Source organism: Adiantum capillus-veneris, chromosome 21, assembly GCF_014529385.1.
Source record: "Adiantum capillus-veneris isolate H3 chromosome 21, ASM1452938v2, whole genome shotgun sequence".
NCBI lineage: Eukaryota > Viridiplantae > Streptophyta > Polypodiopsida > Polypodiales > Pteridaceae > Adiantum > Adiantum capillus-veneris.
Window position 1 is genome coordinate 42170315 of NC_140951.1, and position 24940 is coordinate 42195254.

Below are 24940 nucleotides of genomic sequence, written 5' to 3' on the forward strand. Positions count from 1 at the left end.
AATCTTGTCCTGCATATTAGCAATGAGAGATGGAGAATGAGCAATGTCCTCTTCATGAATGACAATTGGAGAATCACTTGTGGCATTGAGTGTCACGTAACACATCCCAACCCTATGTGCCCGTGGACAAGCTACACCACAGCAGGGTTCAGTCAGTCCAGTCAGTGTAGATTAGCAGTGATCTGACACTTTTGTGAGTCTATTCGTAGACCGTGCATGCCCAGTCACTTAGCATAGATGCATATCCTCCGGTTGCACACGGCATGATCATCGGAATTCCCATCAGAATCCATTAGCATCAGTTAGGGGAATTTTCCAGTGCATTTAGCCTATTTTCCTATTTTTGGTTATTTTCACTTATTATTTTTAAGTGACTTTCCAACAAAAGTAGGTAGGGCAATTTTGCTAAGTTAATATATAAGCAAACCCAAGTTAGCACTTTCTGGGAGAAGAGGCAGCAGGAGCTTTCCGCTCAATAGGCAACTTCTCAGCAGTACCCCCCAGCACCCCCAGCGTTTTTGGATCCCCATCCTCGCCGGGCAAGTTCCCATCCTCAGTGTTTTCCCAACATCAACCATCGCCATCAAGCCCCCCCCTTTCTGGCATTTGTTCCCCCTTCAGGCAGCCCCCAAAGCCAACGTTTTTGGGATTGCAAAGCATCAACAGAATCAGTGTTTCTACATCAGCAATTTCAGCCAAGCTAGCGTTTTTGCTGGCGTTTTTGCCTTGTTGCAGCATTTTGACTTTCAGCCCCAACCTGCCGCATATACACAACATTTTCAGCCTTTAAGCAAGGTAGCAGATACATCCCAGATTGGTTGCAGAAGTTCCCCCCATCTTCACCCCAAGAAAACGCAGCCAAAACAGTCATTTTCAGCCACCCAAACAGTCCCGAAATCAGCAATTAGAAGACCTCAGATTTCAGCCATCGAGTCGTTGTCATCACCGTCGTCGTCAACGGCATAGTTCCATTGCATCAGTTGTCACCAGTGTGTGACTACTATCTATCCTTTTTGTTGATTTCTTTCTTATTATCTATTTACTTTCACTTTTTGGAAACACCCCTCGGGAAATCTAACTGCCCTGCATTGCATAGCTAGTGTGGAACTGTCCAGAGGGAGTCCAGGCCTGAGGGCAAGAGAGCACTAAGGTTGGACAAGGACTATGGTTAGCCAAAGTGGGGTCATTGACTAGCCAAATTGGAATCCTTTGCTATAGAGGCTACATTTCAGTTCTGGATCTGGCCGCAGTGTACAAAGAGGGTCGGCTGACCTAGAAAGATACAATGGTAGCATCTCCTAAAATTTAGGGAACTGCTATTTTGGGACCTGAAAATGTGTTGGCGTCATTACCTCCGGAATGACATAGGGAACATTTTCTTACTCTGCGGTGAAGTCAACTGGGCAACCGGTTGGGAGATTTTTAGGCGGCAACCCCGAAACGGGAAAATGCTTATAAATGTGCCAAGTGGCACCTTCTGGTGCACTTTCCTCATGCAAGACAAGGGGGCACTGAATTTTAAGCTGGGAGAGGCTCATTTTCAGATTTTGTCACAGGTTAAGAGCTATGGAGTGCTTGCTTTCCCTCTTATGCCTAGTGCGGTGCCAGGAGTGATGCCCTGCACGCTACGCACTGCCCTCTCTCTCCCCTTTGGCAGTATGTTATGCCCCACTAGTGGGCTTTTCAATTGACCAATGTACAGTTGTGTGGGTTCATGCGCGATTGCCGAGGCAAGAGCCTCTTGCACAGGTACTGGATTAGCTAGCGGCTAATCCCCCGCAGGTACAGGTGATTCGGAGAGGTTTCACGCTCGAAATCTCGTCCGATTCAAAGGGCAAGTAGCCCTACAGGTGCGGGAGCTCGAGGACTTGCTACGGATGCGACCGGCACGCGAAACGGAGTCCGAAACAGTAAATTACAGCCTGCTGTGTATTTTTGCAGGTTTAGGGTTTTGGCCCTAAACGGACCCTAATACCCCCAGGAGGTTTGGGGACGCAAGGGGACCGCTGTACAGGCGATCTGGCGCATTTTCAGGGCTGAAAACAGAGAATTCAGCGTGCTGCAGATTCTCGCCAGGTTTTGCAAAGTGCCCGTATGCGTCGGGAAAGTCATTTAATGCGTGGGAATACTGACCGCGAAGGGTTCTAGGACAGTTATGCTGCCGAAATCAAGCCAGAACAGTCAAAATTCAGCCAAGGTTGTGCGGAGCAGCTTGGAAAGAACCACAGCGTTTATTCCCTCTTTTAAACAATAAAGAAATATCGAAAGGGGCGCCTAAGTTAGGGGCCAATCTGGTGTCGGTCTACTCATACAGGTGCAATCTAGCAGCCTGTATCCCTCTCCCCTTTGTTGTGTCTTGAAAGTAGAGGTAAAGTGGACGACAAATTAAATGGGTGAAAGCTAAATCAAGGTTTGAACTCTCCCCTTTGTTGTGTCTTGAAAGTAGAGGTAAAGTGGACGACAAATTAAATGGGTGAAAGCTAAATGAAGGTTTGAAGTAAAGTCTACCGCCCTTTTTGGATTGAAGAGGCCGGTTTCATCAGTCCATTGCATTGGCATTGTACACCTTTGTGCAATCCAAGTAGACTACTGTCGGCGACGAGAGTGGGGCCTTCGCAGGAGGGTTTTACAACTCTCGGTGTGGTATCTCTTCTCCCTCCTTCTCTCAGTCTCATTCACTTGCACACACAATATCCACTCACTTTGTTCGTGACCACATCACTCTACAAGACGGAAAGCTCTCTCTTTCCCTAAAGAACTAAAAGGAACCTTGAGCAATAAAGATCACTAATCTTGAGAAAATACAACATTCATTCCGCTTCACCTAACATTGGTATCAAAGCTTTGGAAGTGTTCTGCATTACTCAAGGAAAGAACCACAAGAATTTTGTTTGCTTGTTGAGGTTGCACGAACGCAAGTTTACTTGGGCGTGGCGATTCCTAATCGTGTTTTGTTGAAGAGTGACAGGAATCCCAAGAAGGAAGGGCTTGTCCAGCCTCCCCTTATGTCTCTTTTCACTCATTGAGAGCGGACCGTGCACTTAGCGGCCGGCCAATCAACGTGAGGTGGGAAAAAGCAACCTTGGTGTGAGCGCAAGGCTGCGAAGGGGTGCACGCGCAGAAAACGGTAGAACTCAGGTGAAGAGAAGATCCTTCTCCAACGCGATTTGCAAGCGAAAGAACACCTCAAGAACCTCAAGAACCCAAGATTCTCACGAATCAAGGACCTCAAGACCCTCAAGAACCCAAGTTCCTCGTGAACTTAAGAACCCAAGACCCGCAAGAACCCAAGTTCCTCGTGAACTTAAGAACCCACAAGAACCCCCGATTGCAGAATGGTCATCACTCGAAGCGGAATGGATACTTCGCTTGGAGGTGATGAGCATGAGAGAGGCGAAGAAGAATTTTCCCCACCAGGAGGTTTTTCCGACCCTTCCCCATCTACGACAAAGATTGCACTAACTCCTATGGAGGAGTTAGACCAAGAAAGAGAAGCAGAAAGAAAAGCCTACGAAGAAGACATGGCAGCCATAGAGCGCCAATACCAAGAAAAAATGGCAGCCATAGCGCGTGAGACCGAGCAAGCACGCTTGGAAGCCAAAGCAAGAGAAGCAGATATTTGATCGAGAGAACAAAGAAATGCAAGCCAAGTTTGATTGCGAGAACAAAGCAATAAGGCAACAGATGTTGCGACTCTTTTCTCGAATGCAGGCACAGATGCAACAGGATCGGGAAAAGGAGACTCTCTCAGTCTCTTCTTCTCCAAAGCATGATACACAGGATTTGATTGATAATGATTTGCATGATGATGATTTGATTGACAATGATTTGCATGATGATGATTTGATTGACAATGATAAGCACAATGATTTGCATGATGATTTGGATGACAAAGATAAGCATGATGATTTGAATGATATTGCTAAGCATGATGATTTGGATGCCAATCACGAGCATGATGATTTGCATGATCAAGATGTGATTTCTCACAAGTATGATGAGTTGCATGAAGATGATGTGATTGTTCACAAGGATGATGTGTTAGTGGATGCTTTTGCTAGCAAAGCTAACATCGTTGTAGATTCGATCAATCACCAAGAATCGATCTTGGCTTTCGAGTCGAGGTCCACACATCCCCCACAAGAAGATTCGATAGATTCCGAAGAAGCGATCTTGGCTCTCGAGCCTTGGTCCAAAGAACCCTCACAGGAAGTATTGTGTGTTCGCATGATTGATACGCACGCATTGTTCGAGTGTTTCATTCGTGATCGTTTCCTGTATTTTAGTCAACATCGTTATGTCATCCCTTTTCCTAGGCATGACATATTGTATGTTGAGCACGTTTCTATCATGGACGAGCACGAATGTATGCGGATTGTTCATGAAAAGCTGAAAAGTTTGTATGTAAGGAAGTCGCATTCCATGTCTCTTCCTTTGCATGACACAGTTTCCGAAAGAGCACATGATTGTATGAGGACCAAGCATGGGCATTTCCGTTGTGATTTGCCACAGTTGATTGATTTCGATCAAACAGAAAAGATTCGACTTCATTGTTTGCATGTGTTTGATGAACGGGTTGTCACTCCGTCTCTATGTTCATCGACATTGCATACACAGTCTTTAGAGAAGACAAGATGTTTTTCCTTCACTTTACATTGAATGGGTATGTTCATGGTTTTGTGTTGGAGATGGTTTTAGGAATTTTCAGCCATGGAGATTCTTGAAGACGAAAGGAGGAGGACTCTAGACGAAGTTGAAGCATCGAAGGAGCCACAGATGACTTTGTGTCGCTTTCGGCGCGGCCCAAAGAAGCAAGCGTTGTAGACCTTTATGAAGTTCAAGTACCGCACGACCCACACATCAGAGTGGGCCGACGAAGAGTCCCTTCCAGGATTCCGGATGCTATTGGCGATCTCCCTCGACGCCATACAGTTCGGTACCAGTACCTCACTTTGAAAAGGAGGGGATGTCACGTGACACATCCCAACCCTATGTGTCCGTGGACAAGCTACACCACAGCAGGGTTCAGTCAGTCCAGTCAGTTTAGATTAGCAGTGATCTGACACTTTTGTGAGTCTATTCGTAGACCGTGCATGCCCAGTCACTCAGCATAGATGCATATCCTCCGCTTGCACACAGCATGATCATCGGAATTCCCATCAGAATCCATTAGCATCAGTTAGGGGAATTTTCCAGTGCATTTAGCCTATTTTCCTAGTTTTGGTTATTTTCACTTATTATTTTTAAGTGACTTTCCAACAAAAGTAGGTAGGGCAATTTTACTAAGTTAATATATAAGCAAACCCAAGTTAGCACTTTCTGGGAGAAGAGGCAGTAGGAGCTTCCCGCTCAACAGGCAACTTCTCAGCAGTACCCCCCAGCACCCCCAGCGTTTTTGGATCCCCATCCTCGCTGGGCAAGTTCCCATTCTCAACGTTTTCCCAACAATAGCCATCGCCATCAAGCCCCCCCCTTTCTGGCGTTTGTTCCCCCTTCAGGCAGCCCCCAAAGCTAGCGTTTTTGGGATTGCAAAGCATCAGTAGAATCAGCGTTTCGACATCAGCAAATTTAGCCAAGCTAGCGTATTTACTGGCGTTTTTGCCTTGTTGCAGCGTTTTGACTTTCAGCCCCAACCTGCCGCAGATACATAGCATTTTCAGCCTTTAAGCAAGGTAGCAGATACATCCCAGATTGGTTGCAGAAGTTCCCCCCATCTTTAGCCCAAGAAAACGCAGCCAAAACAGTCATTTTCAGCCACCGAAATAGTCCTGAAAATCAACAGTTAGAAGACCACAGATTTCAGCCACGAAGTCGTCGTCGTCATCACCGTCGTCGTCATCGGCATAGTCCATTTCATCAGTCCATTGCATTCGCATTGCACACATTTGTGCAATCAAAGTAGACCACTCTCACCGACGAGAGTGGGGCTTGCGGAGGAGGGTTTTACAACCTCTCGTGTGTCGTATCTCTTCTCTCTCCTTCTCTCAGTCTCATTCACTTACACGCACAATATCCACTCACTTTGTTCGTGATCACAACACTCTACAAGACGAAAGGCTCTCTCTTTCCCTAAGAACTGAAAGGAACCTTGAGCAATAAAGATCACTAATCTTGAGAAAAAAACAACATTCATTCCGTTGCACCTTACATTGGTATCAGAGCTTTGGAAGTGTTCTGCATTACTCAAGGAAAGAACCACAAGAACCACAAGAATTTTTTTGCTTGTTGCGGTCGCACGAATCCAAGTTTACTTGGGCGTGTCGATTCCTAATCGTGTTTTGTTGAAGAGTGACAGGAATCCCAAGAAAGAAGGGCTTGTCCAGCCTCCCCTTGTGTCTCTTTTCACTCATTGACAGCGGACCGTGCACTTAGCGGCCGGCCAATCGAAGTGAGGTGGGAAAAAGCAACCTTGGTGTGAGCGCAAGGCCGCCAAGGGGTGCGCCCGCAGAAAAGAGTAGAACTCGGGTGAAGAGAAGACCCTTCTCAAATGCGGTTTGCAAGCGAAAGAAAACCTCAAGACTCTCAAGACCCTCAAGAACCCAAGTTCCTCGTGAACTTAAGAAACCAAGTCCTCAAGAACCCAAGTTCCTCGTGAACTTAAGAAACCAAGACCCTCAAGACCCAAGTTCCTCGTGAACTTAAGAACCCAAGACCCCCAAGAACCCACAAGAACCCACGACTTCAGAATGGTCATCACTCGAAGCTGAATGGATACTTCGCTTGGAGGTGATGAGCATGAGAGAGGCGACGAAGAATTTTCCCCACCAGGAGGTTTTTCTGACCCTTTCCCGTCTACGCCAAAGATTGCACCAGATCCTATGGAAGCTTGGTGCAAGACAATGATGGACACGATGGACACGATGGTACGACAAGGTAGACAACGAGAAGTGTGGCACGAAGAAAGAATGGCAGCCATAGAGCGTGAGTGCGAGCAAGCACGCTTGGCGGCCACCGAAAGAAACGCAGAATTAGATCACAGTCCACAGAAAGACTAGCCGAATTGGCTCGCGAAAGCCAAGAAAGACGGTTAGAGCGTGAAGCGCAGATAGATCAACGCATGCAAGAGTTTGTTCTACTATTCTCTAATGTGCAGGCGCCGATTGAAGAGAATCAGGAAAAGGGGATTCTCAGTCTCTTCTTCTCCCAAGCATGACACACAGGATTTGCATGATTGTGTGAGGCATGATGATGATTTGATTGACAATGACTTGCATGATGATTTGAATGACAATCATAAGCATGATGATTTGGATGCCAATGATTTGCATAATGAGTTGGATGACAATGACAAGCATGATGATTTGCATGATCAAGATGTGATTTCTCACGAGCATGATGATTTGCATGATCAAGATGTGATTTCTGACAAGCATGATGAGTTGCATGAAGATGATGTGATTGTTCATAAAGATGATGTGTCCGTGGATGCTTTTTCTAGCGAAGCTAACCTCGTTGCAGATTCGATCAATCACCAAGAATCAATCTTGGCTTTCGAGTCGAGGTCCACAGATCCCCCACAAGAAGATTCGGTAGATCCCGAAGAAGCGATCTTGGCTCTCGAGCCTTGGTCCAAAGAACCCTCATAGGAAGTATTATGTGTTCGCATGATTGATACACACGCATTGTTCGAGTGTTTCATTCGTGACGGTTTCCTGTATTTTGGTCAGCATCGTTATGTGATCTCTTTTCCGAGGCATGACATATTGTATGTTGAGCACGTTTCTCTCATGGATGAGCACGAATGTATGCGGATTGTTCATGAAAAGCTGAAAAGTTTGTACGTCAGGAAGTCACATTCTATGTCTCTCCCTTGGCATGACACAGTTTCCGAACGAGCACATGATAGTATGAGCACCAAGCATGGGCATTTCCATTGTGATTTGCCACAACTGATTGATTTCGCTCAAACAGAAAAGATTCGATCTCATTGTTTGCATGTGTTTGATGAACGGGTTGTCACTCCATCTATTTGTTCATCTACATTGCATACACAGTCTTTAGAGAAGACAAGATTTTTTTCCTTCCCTTTACATGGAATGGGTATGTTCATGGTTTTGTGTTGGAGATGGTTTCAGGAATTTTCAGCCATGGAGATTCTTGAAGATGGAAGAAGCACGACCCTAGACGAAGTTGAAGCATCAAAGGAGCCACAGAAGACTTTGTGTCGCTTTCAGCACGGCCCAAAGAAGCAAGCGTTGCAGACCTTTATGAAGTTCAAGTACCGCACGACCCACACATCAGAGTGGGCCGGCGAAGAGTCCCTTTTGGGATTCCGAATGCTTTTGGCGATCTCCCTCGACGCCATACAGTTCGGTACCAATACCTCACTTTGAAAAAGAGGGGATGTCACGTGACACATCCAACCCTATGTGTCCGTGGACAAGCTACAGCATAACAGGGTTCGATCAATCCAGTCAGTCTAGATTAGAAGTGATCTGGCACTTTTGTGAGTCTATTCGTAGATCGTGCATGCCCAGTCACTTAGTATAGATGCATATCCTCTGGTTGCACACAGCATGATCATCGGAATTCCCATCAGAATCCTTAGCATCAATTAGGGAAATTTTCCAGTGCATTTAGCCTATTTTTCTATTTATTGGTATTTTCACATATTATTTTTAAGTGACTTTCCAACAAAAGTAGGTAGGGCAATTTTGCTAAGTTAATATATAAGCAAACCCAAGCTAGCACTATCTGGAGAAGAGGCAGCAGGAGCTTCCCGCTCAACAGGCAACTTCTCAGCAGTAAACCCCCCCCCCCCCCAGCACCAACATCAGCGATCTCAGCCCAATTACTAACGCTAGCAGGACAGAACATTTCAGCGTTTTTTATCATCATTGGGATTGCAGACCAGTAGTAGATTCCAGCGTTTTCATCAGCTTCCAGCCTTGGTAAAGTGCAATGGAATGAATGTTGTTTTTTCTCAAGATTAGTGATCTTTATTGCTCAAGGTTCCTTTTAGTTCTTAGGGAAGGAGAGAGCCTTCCGTCTTGTGGAGTGCTATGATCACGAACAAAGTGAGTGGATATTGTGCGTGCAAGTGAATGAGACTGAGAGAGGGAGAGAGAAGAGATACGACACCCGAGAGGTTGTAAAACCCTCCTCCGAAGGCCCCACTCTCGTCGGCGAGAGTGGTCTAACTTTGATTGCATAAAGGTGTACAATGCGTATGCAATGGACTGATGCAATGGGACTATGCCGATGATGACGATGGAGATGACGACGACGACTTGATGGCTGAAATCTGAGATGATCTTATCGCTGAATTCTTGGACTGTTTCTGTGGCTGAAAATGACTGTTCTGGCTGCGTTTTTATGGCTGAAAATGGGGGGAGCATCTGCAACTGTCTAGGGGCTGATTTGCTACTGTGTCATAGGCTGAAAACTGTGAGAATCCAACTGGTGAATTCTGCAATTTTGCTACTGCTGAGCTAGCGTTTTTGACAAGGCTGAAAAAACGTTGAATCTGCAAGTGATGCTGGCGTTTTTGTCAAGGCTGAAAAACGCTGGCTGGGATGTATCTGCTGAGGTTGGAAAACGCCAGGCAAGAGGACTTGTAGGCGATGGCTTGCTGGGAGGAAACGCCAAAGGGAAGGAGTGGATGGTGAGGGTCTACTACTGAGGGGGGGTACTGTTGAGAAGTTGCCTGTTGAGCGGGAAGCTCTTGCTGCCTCTTCTGCCAGAAAGTGCTAACTTGGGTTTGCTTATATATTAACTTAGCAAAATTGCCCTACCTACTTTTGTTGGAAAGTCACTTAAAAATAATAAGTGAAAATAACAAAAAAATAGGAAAATAGGCTAAATGCATTGGAAAATTCCCCTAACTGATTCTAATGGATTCTGATGGGAATTCCGATGATCATGCTGTGTGCAACCAGAGGATATGCATCTATACTAAGTGACTGGGCATGCACGGTCTACGAATAGACTCACAAAAGTGCCAGATCACTTCTAATCTAGACTGACTGGATTGATGGAACCCTGTTATGCTGTAGCTTGTCCACGGACACATAAGGTTGGATGTGTCACGTGACATCCCCTCTTTTTCAAAGTGAGGTATTGGTACCGAACTGTATGGCGTCGAGGGAGATCGCCAAAAGCATCCGGAATCCCGGAAGGGACTCTTCGCCGGCCCACTCTGATGTGTGGGTCGTGCGGTACTTGAACTTCATAAAGGTCTGCAACGCTTGCTTCTTTGGGCCGCGCCGAAAGCGACAGTCTTCTGTGGCTTCTTCAATGCTTCAACTTCGTCGATAGTCCTGCTTCTTTCTTCTTCGAGAATCTACATGGCTGAAAATTTCTGAAAACATCTCCAACACAAAACCATGAACATAGCCATTCCATGTAAAGCGAAGGAAAAAAATCTTGACTTCTCTAAAGACTGTGTATGCAATGTAGATGAACATAGAGACGGAGTGACAACCCGTTCATCAAACACATGCAAACAATGCGATCGAATCTTTTCTTTTTGATCGAAATCAATCAACTGTGGCAAATCACATAGGAAATGTCCATGCTTGGTGCTCATTCTATCATGTGCTCTTTCGGAAACTGTGTCATGCCAAGGAAGAGACATGCAATGCGACTTCCTTACATACAAACTTTTCAACTTTTCATGAACAATCCGCATACATTCGTGCTCATCCATGAGAGAAACGTGCTCAACATACAATATGTCATGCCTAGTAAAAGGGATCACATAACGATGCTGACTAAAATACAGGAAACCTTCACGAATGAAACACTCGAACAATGCGTGCGTATCAATCATGCGAACACATAATACTTCCCGTGAGGGTTCTGTGGACCTAGGCTCGAGAGCCAAGATGGTTCTTCCTGAATGATCGAATCGTTCTGTGGGGGTTCTTTGGACCTCGATTCGAAAGCCAAGATCGGATGTTCGTGATGGATCGAATCTACAACGACGTTAGTTTCGCTAGGAAAAGCATCCACTAACACATCATCCTTGTGAACAATCACATCATCTTCATGCAATTCATCATGCTTGTGAGAAATCACATCTTGATCATGCAAATCATCATGCTTGTCATTGTCATCCAAATCATTATGCAAATCATTATCATTCAAATCATCATGCTTCTCATAATCATGCAAGTTCTGTGTGTCATGCTGTGGAGAAAAAGGGATTGAGAGAGTCTCCTTATCTCGAATCCTTTCAACCTTGTCCTGCATATTAGCAATGAAAGATGGAGAAGTATCCACTCCATGAAAGACAGTAGGAGAATCACTTTTGGCATTGAGAGTTAAAGTGCTAGCCTCCCAATCAACGAGAGGGTTTATTTCACGAAACCATTTCATGCCTAAAATCATATCACATCTGGAGAGAGGAGAAACAACAAATCTTCTAGTGAAGGCAGTCTGTTGAATTGCAAACAACACATCAAGGCACTCCTTCGTGGTGAGAGCGTCCATACTAGGACGAAAGCTAGAGACCTCGATAGAAGATCTCGGACTATCTTCGAGGCGGGCTCTCTCAACAAGAGAGGGGCTGATCACATCATGCATACTACCTGGGTCAAACAATATGACAAAATGGTGCCCCAACGTACGACCATAACATTTAATGAGAGAATCATCAATGGGAGGGTCCTGAGAAACTTTGGGCACAATCGTGTTATTATTCATTGCATTGACAGATGTAGTGGGTGCTGTGGGTTCTTTAGATTCATTCGATTCAAGCTTAGGACATGTTCTTTTTATGTGACCCTTAATGTGACAATGAAAACAACGACCTTCTTTAGAATACGTGCTTTGCTCTTCCGAAGTGATGTATCCTCCTACAATTCCTTTTGCTACCTTTTCATCTGGAGTAAGCTTAGGTTTAGCAGTTGTGTTAGCCTCACCCTTAGATTCATTGGAAGAATTCTTTGATGAGATACTGTTGGTAGATTGGTTAGAAGAGTTATCATTCTTACCATTCTTACCGTTCTTACCGTACTGAGGAGTCTGCAAGGTACTTGTGGAAGTCTTGTTCTCCTTAGGCTTCCCCTTGTTGTGCTTCATCTCCTATGCGAGAGCAATCGCTACCGCCTTGTTGAGATCGATTGGATCGAGTACCTCGACATCGTACTTGATATACTCGTCCAATCCAAAGAGAAAAGCCTCTTTTCGCTCTTCATCCGACATGCGTAATTGGGTACCTAGCTGCCAAACACGATTAGAAAAAGACATGACCGGCATACCATTTTGCTTGAGAGCGCGCTAATCGTCCTTCAACCGTGCGAGGTATTGAGGTGGCATAAACCGCGCCTTGAGCTTGTCTTGGAAATCAGCCCAACTAAAAGAGGGGGGCGTGAAATCGTCGGTTGCCTCAAGGTGCGTGGCTAGCTGTGCCTATTGCCATGCGTGGTACCAATTGATGGCATCACCGGCAAGGTACATAGCTGCCGTCAAAACTTTGCTATTTCCTGTCTTCTTAGTTGTCGCAAAATAAGCATTAAATTGATGCAACCAAGAATGAATAATTGTAGCATCCATCTTACCGTCATACTTACTGAAAGTCAACTTTTCTGTGATTGTAACTAAGTCAGACTTTGTAAATAATTAATTTATTTACGAGAAAAGAATTATCTAATTAGTTGTGTGCACATTAGAATAGATTTAGCAGTTCTGGGGCCTCAGGTGCGCCCAAGTTTGGGCCAATGCACCTCAGGGAGACCCTAGCAGAAAATACCCTGAAGCCCTAGCGATTGGGAAATCGGGTCTTCAATGAAGGGGTAGATAGTAGCCTCAGATTTCAGGCTGAGAAAATTACGCGCGCTAGTGCAAGCACAGGAATGAGATGGGGTCCTTAGAATAATAATCCTAAGGCCTGATTATTTTACGGCCTTAGGATAAGTTAGTTAAAGTATTCTTAAATGATTTGCGCTGGACCAAATGGCCGGACAAGTGCGAACAGGTAATGCCAGAGCAGTGTTGGTACGACATTGCGCTGGGAAGCAGCTAACAATTTAATTGGTTGCATCTATGTGTGCAGTTGTGCACTTAATTGCACATTTCATTAACTAGCATAGGATTTTTAAAGTCAAAAGTTGAATGGTTTTTAAATTTTAAAGGAAGTGTGCCACTTGGCACACTTTCCCATGCAATCTCTCTCTCTCTCTCTCTCTCTCTCTCTCTTCATGCTAGCGTCCCCTCTTCTGGGAGGCTATAAGAGAGCAGCCCCTCCCCCTCTTGCCAGGTTGGCAGTGCACTACCCCCCCTAAATTGAACGTTCTCTACGCAATGAAGCTCTCCATTGAAGCTTGAGAGCAGCACCTTGTGGTGTATGTGGAGCCTCTGTGCACCCATCACCTAAAACAAGGCCTCTCATGGTCATAGGCAGGTGTGGGAGAAGTTTCATCGCGTAAAGTAGTAGAAAACTCTTTTTCTCTCTCTACTAGTTGCTGCAAATTCTCTGTTTTCAGCCCCTAATCACCTGTATTAGGGTGAATTTCAACAAAGCTTTAGTAGGAAACTATTCCTCTCTACCTACTATACACACACACAATGTTTGGAGCATTTCCGTCGCGAAAAGGACCTCCGTTTCGGCATTGGAACGCGCTCAGGTAACAATTTCTGGGTATGTGCAAAAAATTACAGGAAGCGTGTGTGCGTGTGTTTTGCATGTTTCCTTCGTGGGTTGACTGCAGGAATGATCATGTCCGAAGAGACATAGTTAGCGGAAGATAGACTCTCGTTTTTGAGAGCTTCCGATGAGTTTTGTGGAAGATAGACTCTCATCTACGAGAGCTTCCCAAAATCTCATAGAAGAGGAAAGATCCTCTTAGTAGTTAGGAGAGCAGTTCTTCTACTCTCTCAGTCAGAAGAAGAAGGACAAGAAAGAATAGAGGACTGGCTTTCGCCCCGTTCCTGTGCTTGTAAAGAATTCTCCCTTAGTAATAAAGATGTTCTCTTTATGGGGGGGGGACCAGCCCATCTTCTGGTCCCCAATGATGTGTCAAGCTTTCTCTCTTTCTCTCCAAAGTCTCTCAAGTATATAAATTGCATTTAACAGTCAGTTTTCGCTTCCGTATTTTTGTGACAGTGACTGGATGGTTGGAATCCGCGTCGTGGCTTGCGCCACTTGACGAACTTCCACGATCTTTGGGTGGTTCGGTCTTCGAGGCTAGGATCGTTTTCCCAACATCAGCCATCACCATCAAGCCCCCCCCTTTCTGGCGTTCATTCCCCCTCCAGGCAGCCCCCAAAGCCAGCGTTTTTGGGATTGCAAAGCATCAGCAGAATCAGCGTTTCGACATCAGCAATTTCAGCCAAGCTAGCGTTTTTGCTGGCGTTTTTGCCTTGCTGCAACGTTTTGACTTTCAGTCCCAACCTGCCTCAGATACACAGCATTTTCAGCCTTTAAGCAATAGGAGATACATTCCAGATTGGTTGCAGAAGTTCCCCCCATCTTCAGCCCAAGAAAACGCAGCTAAAACAGTCATTTTCAGCCACCGAAATCAGCGATTAGAAGACCTCAGATTTCAGCCATCGAGTCGTCATCATCACCGTCGTCGTCATCGGCATAGTCCCGAAATCAGCGATTAGAAGACCTCAGATTTCAGCCATCGAGTCGTCATCATCACCGTCGTCGTCATCGGCATAGTTCCATTGCATCAGTCCATTGCATTCGCATTGTACACCTTTGTGCAATCCAAGTAGACCACTCTCGCCGACGAGAGTGGGGCCTTCGGAGGAGGGTTTTACAACTCTCGGTGTCGTATCTCTTCTCTCTCCTTCTCTCAGTCTCATTCACTTGCACGCACAATATCCACTCACTTTGTTCGTGACCAGAGCACTCTACAAGACGGAAAGCTCTCTCTTTCCCTAAAGAATCAAAAGGAACCTTGAGCAATAAAGATCACTAATCTTGAGAAAATACAACATTCATTCCGCTGCACCTAACATTGAGAGTTATAGTGTTAGTCTTAAAACCATGAGAGCGTCATTATCACGAAACCATCAAATGCCCAAAATCATATCACATCCTGAGAGAGGAGAAACAACAAATCTTCTAGTGAAGGCAGTCTGTTGAATTGCAAACAACACATCAAGGCACTCCTCTGTGATGAGAGCGTCCATACCGGGACGAAAGCCAGAGACCTCTATAGGAGATCTCGGACTAACTTCGAGGCGGGCTCTCTCAACAAGAGAGGAACTGATCACATCATGCATACTACCTAGGTCAAACAATATGACAAAACGGTGCCCCGATGTACGACCATAAAATTTAATGAGAGAATCATCAATGGGAGGGTCCTGAGAAACTTGGGGCATACTCGTGTTATCATTCATTGCATTGACAGAGGAAGTGGGTTCTGTGGATTCTTTAGATTCATTCGATTCAAGCTTAGGACATGTTCTTTTTATGTGACCCTTAATGTGACAATGAAAACAACGACCTTCCTTAGAATAAGTGCTTTGCTCTTACAACGTGATGTATCCTCCTACAATTCTTTGTGCTACCTTTTCATCTGGAGTAAGCTTAGGTTTAGCAATTGTGTTAGCCTCACCCTTAGATTCATTGGAAGAATTCTTTGCTGAGAGACTCTTGGAAGATTAGTTAGGAGAGTTATCATTCTTACCATTCTTATCATTCTTACCATTCTTACCGTTCTTACCATTCTGAGGGTTCTGAGAAGTCTGCGAGATACTTGTGGAAGTTTTGTTCTCCTTAGGCTTTCCTTTGTTGTGCTTCATCTCCTGTGCGAGAGCAATCGGTACCGCCTGGTTGAGATCGATTGGATCGAGTACCTCGACATCGTACTTAATATACTCGTCCAATTCAAAGAGAAAAGCCTCTTTGCGCTCATCATCCGATTTCCGTAATTGAGTATCGAGCTGCAAAACACGATTAGAAAAAGACATAACCGGCATACCAGTTTGCTTAAGAGAGCGCCAATCGTCCTTCAATCGTGCGAGGTATTGAGGTGGCATAAATTGTGCCTTGAGCTTGTCTTGGAAATCAGCCCAATTGAGGGAAACGGACGTGAATCCGTGCGCTTCCTCTAGGTGCGCGGCTAGCTGTGCCTCTTGCCATGCGTGGTACCAATTGATGGCATCACCGGCAAGGTACATAGCTGCCGTCAAAACTTCGCTATTTCCTGTCTTCTTAGTTGTCGCAAAATAAGCATTAAATTGATGCAACCAAGAATGAATAACCATAGCATCCATCTTACCATCATACTTACTGAAGGTCAACTTCTCTGTGACTGGATGGTTGGAATCCGCATCGTGGCTTGCACACTTGATGAACTCTCACGATCTTTAGGTGGTTCGGTCTTCGAGGCAAGTACCTGTCGAACCAACTCTTGAGTTCGTAGTTCTCTTTGAGCCTCTTGCTCGACCTCCAAGGCCGCGCTTCGTGCTGCCGCTTCCTCCTTTCTTAGTTCTTTTCTTTCTTTTCGTGCATTGCGTTCGCGTTCTAAAGCAAGGCGATTGTCTTCTTGTTGTGCGGCAAATCTTGCGTTTCTTCCGTCGCGCTCGCGGTCCTTAGTTGCTTGCTCACGGTCCTTAGCTGCTTGTTCTGCGGCAAGTCTTGCAATTCTTTCGTCGCGCTCACGGTCCTTAGCTTCTTGTTGTTCTGCTTTGCTTGCGAGTTGTGCCAACGCAACTCGATTCGTTTCTTGTTGTTGTGCCATCATGTCCAACATCGACTTGACCATCATCTCCATAGGAGTTAGTACAACTCGTGGCGTAGATGGTGAAGGGGGAGGGTCGAAAAAGTCTCCTGGTGGGGAAAAATCTTCGCCGCCTCTCTCATGCTCATCACCTATATGCGAAGTATCCATTCCGCTTCGGGTGACAACCATGCACTACGATCTTTGGTTCTTAAGTTCACGAGGAACTTGGGTTCATGAGGGTCTTGGATCTGCTAGCGCCCACCTTCGTGCTGGTCTTTGCCACCTCTCCCTGCACACACCCCGCACACTCTCGCGTGCTCTTTCACTTGCACACACCGCCGCGCGCTCATCAAGCATGGTGATCAGTATTCCCTTCAGAATCCATCAGATTCAGTCAGGGGAATTTTCTAGTGTATTTAGCCTATTTTCCCTATTTTTGGTATTTTCACTTATTATTTTTAAGCGACTTTCCAACAAAAGTAGGTAGGGAAATTTTGCTAAGTTAATATATAAGCAAACCCAAGTTAGCACTTTCTGGCAGAAGAGGCAGCAGGAGCATATGCTCAACAGGCACCTTCTTAGCAAGACCCAGCAAGAACCTTGGCGTTTTCCTTTGCTGTCACCACCAACACCCTCATGAACCTAGCGTTTTCTGTCTTGGCAGTTTCCGCATCGGCAGCAGTACCGAGATCCATGGCGTTTCCATCCTTTGCATGATCGCCATCACCCTCAGCATCCCAGCGTTTGCAGAAGATTCCCATGATCGCCATCAAATCCCAGTTTGGCTAGCGTTTTCCATTTCAGCCCATCAGCGTTTTTGGACTTCATCAAGCTAGCGTTTTTTCTAAGGACCTAAGTCAGCCAGCATTAGTGGTTTTCAGCCATTGCCGCGTCAGAGAGGCAGCGTTTTCAGCCCTATGGAACAACAGTAGAATCAGCCAAGTTGGTTGCAGAAGAACCCCCATTTTCAGCCATAAAAACGCAGCCAAAACAGTCGTTTTCAGCCACCGAAACAGTCCCGAAATTCAGCAGATAGAAGACCACAAATTTCAGCCCTAAAGTCGTCATCGTCATCACCGTCGTCGTCATCGGCATAGTCCAAGTTGCATACCACTTTGTGCAATCAAAAGTAGACCACTCTCGCCGACGAGAGTGGGGCCTTCGGAGGAGGGTTTTACAACGTCTCTGGTGTCGTATCTCTCTTCTCTCCCTATCTCTCAGTCTCATACACTTGCACGCACAGTGTCCATTCACTTTGTTTGTGATCATAGCACTTTCCATTAAGAACGGAAGGCTCTCCCTTCCATAAGAACTAAAAGGAACCTTGAGCACAGTTCGGAGCACTCATCTTGAGCAAAGCGCAAACAATCATTCCATTGCACCTTACACAGTGTTTCTTTGGCGGCGATGGTAGTCCCAAGATAGCAATCGTACTAGACCTCCAAGGTCATCTGATCGTGAAGAGACATCTATTGAGAGATGTGGAGAAATTTCAAGTTATAATCTGCTAGGGTTTCCATGGCAAGCATTTCAGGATACTCCACTTTGCCAGAAGTTGCACTCTGAAGGAAGATGTCAGAAACCATATAACTTCGGGCAAATTTTTTTCTTGAAAGCTTGCCAAGTACTTGGAGTATGCTGCTTGGTAGCTGTAGACATCAACATCTGCATGGCACTGCTTCTGAGAAAAACAGTGACTTGAAACAAATCTGGATCCTTCTCTTGCAAGTGATCTTAATTGGCTTATGCCCTGTAAGACATGAGCGGTGAAGACGGGAGCGCGCTCGATGCGCGATGAAGTAAGGGTGGGAATGGCTAATACGTCCGGGGTCACGGGCGCTGAAGATACCTCAAATAAAATTCCATTAGCTTTGTCTGCTCTTATGTAGGACCGGTATGCTTTCAGAAAAGCATACGCCTGATGCTCTGATACCACTGTCACAAGGTGGGCACCATGTGCCAATAGAAAAGAACAGACTTTTAACACTTCAATAAGAACTGAACTGAAAGAGAGAGATGACACGCGACACGGAGTGGCGGAATTCCACCCCAGAGAGTATTGGCCCCAAACCTTGGCGCCTCTTTCGGTATTTCTTTATATTGCATCAACACAATACAATCCGATACTCCAGACTCTGCACCTTCTCGAGGAAGCATGCCAGAAAATGAGCCCTAACCTCATATTTAAAGGCCCTTGGCTTGAAAAGCAGTTATAGTGAAAAGCCTTCAAAACTCAAAAGCTTCTGGTCCAAAAAGCAATGCCAAAAGCTGCGAGCGTAATTTACGAAAATCCGTAGAGCTTGCCATGTCATCAGCCAACGCGAAACGTGGAAATCCGTATAGCCTGCCACGTCATCATGCAAGCGCAATTTTTGGAAATCTGCCATGTCATCAGCAGCTATGCAATTTTCGGAAATTTGTTGTTGCTTCTTCTGTTGCTTCTGCTTCTTCTAGGGTTTAGGCCACTCAGCTGGTAGCTCCGTTCTTCAATAGGTCGATACGTGAGCAGTTTGTTACAGACTGTTCCGGCCCGCCCTCCTCTGCCCGGTGCTCGTCTCGGTCTGGACGCTCCCGTTCCCGTATCGGGTAACTATGATTAGAACATGCACGTGAACTGTTGCATACCGGATAAACAAGAGTCACCTGAAGCCGGAATTGGAACTTCCATCTTGAGATGGACAAGAGAAAATCAAGGAGCATCCTCTGCTTCAAGAAGGGAAGAGATCTTCTTTTGTCATCCTCAATCCACAATCTGGTACGGAAGTGCAACCAAATCATCAACTTGCTACCCATCGGATAGGTAGCTTCGTCGACAACTCCAAGAAAGATGTGCATTTGCAAAAGTCAAAGCAAAGCTGCCAATCCATCTCCTCGAAGAAAAAACACAGCCATAGAAACCTCCTTGAGAAGTGAGGAAGAAGATCCTATTGCCGTCCAAAACAAGAAGCAGCTGGAAATGAATAGATCCCCCTGTGGATCCAACAACCGCATGCTTGCTCCCTTTGCAAGAAGGCAATGTAACGTGACTCCATCTGGGAAAACCAAAGCAATCCAGCACTGCTACACATCCTTTGATCTCCATCGGGTTCCCCTTGGTGAAGAGAGGTCGGGGTAATCAAGGGTAAAGATGTGGAAGTCGTAGACGGGATCCAAGGTCTCCACATACCCAAAAAGTTGCCCCAAACATGGAGAAGATCAGAAAAAAACAGCAACCTTCTTCTCTCTTGATCATGTCCAAAACCTCACCGGATCAGCATCCGAGCATCTATGTGGTCGTATCACCATAGGGCTCTGATACTGTCACGAGACTGTGACAACCACTATATATATTTGCTGGTTTCTTTCCCTTGATTTTTATTTAATTTCTGGGACCCTCTTGTTGAAATATAAATGCCCAGACATTGCATGGCCAGAGTGAAACGGCCGTTGGCCGACTGTTTCACCCGCAGGAGTCAAGGCAAGGTAGCCACGAGATGGTTGGGCCGATCGGCACTAGAATCCGACTAGTAAAGAAGTGGCTAGGCTCAGATAAAGTTATTTAGGCCCCTCGGTAGGACTTTATAAGTTGGTGGGTACTAGGAATTAGACCAAAAGGAGCAAACTGGACACATGGCAGTAGGAGAGCAACATGCAGGTCAACTCTCATTCTCGAGAAGCTCATCCCAAGAAGGGGTGCCCCAAAATTATTGATTTTTGAAAAGAAGGGAACACAGTGTAACAAACTTGGACACCCAAGTCAAGATTCTACCGCGACACAACAGCGATTCACTTTAAAACAGTTCACAAAAGGTGACACGGCCCGGCGTAGTTCCGTGCCCAGAGGTATTGGCCCCAAAGACTGGCGCCCCTTTCGGTCTTTTTATATTAATCTGTGTGCAAATTACAAGCGAGTCCTTGGGAACTCACACTCAGACTCTGCGTCCAGATGCTCTGAGTAATGAGGCCCAAAAGACCTATTTATTGTTACAAGGGTTGCCCCAAAAGCAAAGCCCCAAAATCTCAAACTCAAAAGCTTTGCTCAAAATCTACTAGCCAACGCAAATTATGGGCGTCCGTACACTGCCACGTCAGCATGTCAACGACATGCCAACGAAAATACGAGAACTGTACGGCCTGCCACGTTAGCCTTTCAGCGCGTTTTCCGGCCGCAAATCATGTCAACGAAAATAGCGGAGAATAGTACGGCCTGCCACGTCAGCCTTTCAGCAAGTTTTCCAGTGGGATTTGCGGCGCATTTTCAGGGCTGCTGCCACGTCAGCAGGGGCTGTGTGTGTGTATCCGGGGGCACTGCCACATCAGCAGTTCGAACACACACTGTAGTCTCACAATGAAGCAAATCAGCCCCTTCTCCGCCCCCTCTTCATGCAGACCTGGCAAGATCATCTGGAGCCGCCAAGTGTCCTTTATGCTTCTTTTGAGTTAATTTCCTACTACCTCGAGGGGCCTAAACGACTTTGAATTGATCTTAGACACCTTGTTACTGCTCGGATTCCAGTGCTGACTGGCTCGACCATCTCGTGGCGACTTGTCCTTCCCGACTGCGTGTGAAACTCTTGGCCATTCGTGACTTAAAAAAGAGGGTCTTAAAAATTAAATAAAAATCAAGGGAAAGAAACCAACAACTAAGGTTAGCGATTGCCACAACCTCGTGACACTTAGATCAAAATGCTATGTGTCAGATAACAAGGGCAAGTGGGAACAGTATCTACCCATGCTTGAGTATGCATACAACAATACAATGCATTTGTCAGCAGGCAAGACACCTTTTGAGATTGTTGATGGTGGCAAAAAGGTTCCTTCTTTTTTTCGCACAAAGGATAAATTTTTTGAGGCAGATCGATATGTAGAGAACATGGATGAAATGTATAAGAAGATCAAGCTTGCCTTGGAGAAGACTCGGGCAAAGCAGAAAAGGGCTGCTCGACCCTATTTGATCCCTAATACCCCTAGGAGCTTCGGGGAAGCAAGGGGATCACTGTATAGGTGATCTGGTTCATTTTCGGGGCAGCAAACAGAGAATTTAGTGTGCTGCAGATTCTTGCCAGGTTTGGGAAAGTGCTTGCATGCGCCGGGAAAGTCACCTTTTGCGTGGGGATTTTATCTGTGAAGCCTCCTACTGCGGTTCTGCTACCGAAATCGGGCTAGAGTAGGCTGTGTTCAGCCCGATAAAGCGGGACAGCTCGTAGGAACTTGTAGGTTTTATCCAAGTTTTATAAGAATAAAGAAATACCGAAAACGGCGTTAGTCTTTGGGGCCTACAGGGTGCCACTTTTTGTTTAGTCTCCCGTCCTTGGGAAAGCATTGCCATGGATTTTATTTTTTATCTTCCCAAGACTCAAAGTGGGAACGATGGCATTTGGACAGTCATTGACAGATTCAGCAAGCAGGCTCACTTCATTCCGATGAAGAAGACAGTTAAGCCCGATCATTTGCGAACTGTTTGTTTCACAGATTTTTCGGTTACATGGCATGTGAAACCGGCCCGTAGGGCGGTAGACTTTAGCTAGAGTCGTGGTGGTGTTCGAGGCAAATTGAGCAATCATAGGAGAGAGCGATGGTGGGATTAGGTTGCTAGTCAACTAATTGATTAAAGTGGCATCCCTTTCCAGGCAACTAAACTGCACGACGTGGGAAACTGGCTAATGACTCCTATGTGCTACAGATCTTTGAGGGCTTGTGTGAATGTGCGTGCATTCATTTCTAGTGTCAAAAAAATTGTACTTCTGTGCGGTTGTGAAAGGGGCATAAGTTCATCAGCCTGTTGTGCAACCCTCACAATCTATCATTACCAGTAGTAATGAGAAGCTATAAGCTGTACAGAATATCAGCTTACCCTATACTTCATTGCAGGGCAGAATGGAATGATCAGTATCGACGACACTATCCAGAGGTATTCATAGATGCCCTTAGCAGCAGTAATCAACGGTACTTCCTTGTAACTGATGTCAAATTTTTGAGAAGCTTACCATACGTAGGTTGTGGAATAGGCCCTTAATTCTGCTTATACTGACAGGGAGAAGGATGCTGCTGAACTCGTCTTTGAACCGGCTCCCAGGATTACAGAAGCAGACAAAGTAAATGACAGAAAGTAAGAAATTTCAAGCAACTTAATAAGACTCTTGTTTCAACTGAAAGCAGAGGGTTTTGTGGATATCATGTCAAAAGGCTTTTTGTGCAGGTCATTGCAACGGGCATTGGATAGAAGGCTCTTTCTTATTGTACAGGGTTACCCTCTTGGGTATTCAAAAGAGAAACTGATCTGGCATTTTCCTGAAAGGCTGTACAAGAATGAAGAAACATTGCGTTTGGTTTGTCTCCAACCCATGGGTTGATTTGTGATGTAAGTTTGGTATGTGGCTATTTGTTTTGATGAAATTATGTTTTGCAGTGTGCGGAGTCGGTACTTATTCCAACAGCAGCAAAGGAAGAAGATGTCTATTATGTTGGCAATGCGCCATGTGGACATTTTATTGAAACTCTTTCCGATCTTAAAACCAAAACTCCGGTTACATATAAAGTAAGTCATTCTGGACCCAAAATCATTTTTGTAATAGATGAGACCGTATTTACCTTCGGTGTTTGCTATTCCTGCCATGCCGGAAAGTTTTTACCTGCCGTCCTACATTAGATTTTGTTCACTTTAGGTACAGCTTCTGTATATTACTCTATTGTTGAAATAGTTTCCGTTTTGTGCATCAGAGGTTTTTCTTCAGATCTCAATTGCTAGGAAATGTAAGATACAAAGCTTGGAATTATAAGGACTATGCTTGGGTCACCAAAGAAGAGCTGCTAGAATATTTTGAGGTTGATCTATCAGCCTACATGAAGCAAATGCTCGTTGATGACTTGAGGTTTATATATTGAAGCTCTGGTGAAGGTCAGTCTGCATGCTTGCATGTGATGCAATCATGCAGTACAAGATTGAAGCTACAAAAGCAGCATTGAGGTAGTCTCAGATTAGAGTGGTGGGCTGCACATTTTTTTTTTCTGTAGTGCCTAGGCACCTTCATGCTCTGCTTCTTCACCAAGGAGGAGGAGGGTTTAGTCTTTTACTGATAGATGAGATCACAAGCTTTGGGATACTGGTGAACACTGGTATTTTTGTCATTCTATTGAGGTCTAGTCAAATCTCTTCCCGGATGTTTCTGTTTTGCTTTGAGCCCCATGCTTGAAGGGGGACAATATTTTCCATGAACATACCTTTTGTTGACGTTCCAAAATATAATGCATATACATGCTTTCGTGATGGGAACATGGGTGTTGGTAAGTGTGTTTAGTGGACATCGGTGTTAGGTAAAATTTATGCGTGCCAATATTTCTGGAGATTGCAAGCAATTAAATTCCTGATCTATGAGAAACACGTAGTTGGCTTGGAGTTAGAGCAGGCTTTAGGTGATCTTTGTTTGCTTCACGGAAGATTCTTAAAGGTTATTGGACATCATCGGGGCATGGTCGAGATGCCAACTCCAAGTGAAGGACTTATCTTGGTGTTTGTGTCTTACTCAAACTCAAGGCTCATGCTGAAGTGTATCTCCCATTTGTTCATCCTCTGTTTTCTTTGTTGGACTTGGTTTCTGCTAATTCAATGTGGAAAGGTCCAATTTGACCAGCTTCCAGGTTTATGAGTCTTACGGTGACTCTTATAGGCTGAAATGTACTTGGTCGAGGATTGCTGTGGCTCAACGCCATTTTATGCTATGAAAGTTGTTGAGGGGTACTCCAGAGGGAACTTGGAGTAAGCTGCAAAGTCTGGCTACTAAGAAGAGTTACATAAATACCACAATCAATTAACTAGTTCATCCTTAAGGAGGCCATAACCAATTAAATGTCAAAATGAGTGGAGCACCATAGGTAAATAAGAGACTCAAGAGGCCATCCCCATGATTAGAAAACAATTAGCAATGAGCCAGCCACATAATCATTGACTAAGTCACTACCGTTGTGTGTTTTTCGAAGTAGACATACCATACACTATTCTTTTCGTTTACGCCTCATAGCGTGTTAAACAAAGAGACGTTGTCTTTGAAGAAGTATAGTGTACTTTCCTTCTTGTAGATACTAAGTGCAACACAAATAAGAGGATAAAGGATGAGCGGCATGCTTAATTAAGAAAAAATGTAGAGAGTTTTTTTTATTAATCAAAGCTAACCACAACAACACATATGGTTGGGCTCCAAATGGTATCCTTACTTTTACACCAGGTTGCTATGTCTCAATCGTCATTATTTTAACTTTTATGCTTGCCTAGATTGAGAATAACCTTCACTAGATTTAAAGCAACATGATAACTTTACCTATAGGAGGCATGGGGAATA

At 45.1% G+C, this 24940-nt stretch overlaps 1 protein-coding gene across 1 annotated transcript in view; it reads left to right on the top strand.

The window, feature by feature from the left end:
• Positions 1–23877, top strand: part of DECOY (decoy) — a 66767-nt gene extending 42890 nt beyond the window's left edge. The window contains exons 2-6 of the mRNA XM_086494461.1: positions 22476–22550; positions 22639–22713; positions 22804–22933; positions 23014–23142; positions 23325–23877. Coding sequence (XP_086350587.1) covers positions 22476–22550; positions 22639–22713; positions 22804–22933; positions 23014–23142; positions 23325–23489 — 574 coding nt within the window. The 3' untranslated portion in view covers positions 23490–23877. The remainder of the gene's footprint in view (positions 1–22475; positions 22551–22638; positions 22714–22803; positions 22934–23013; positions 23143–23324) is intronic.
• Positions 23878–24940: the final 1063 nt, after the last annotated feature.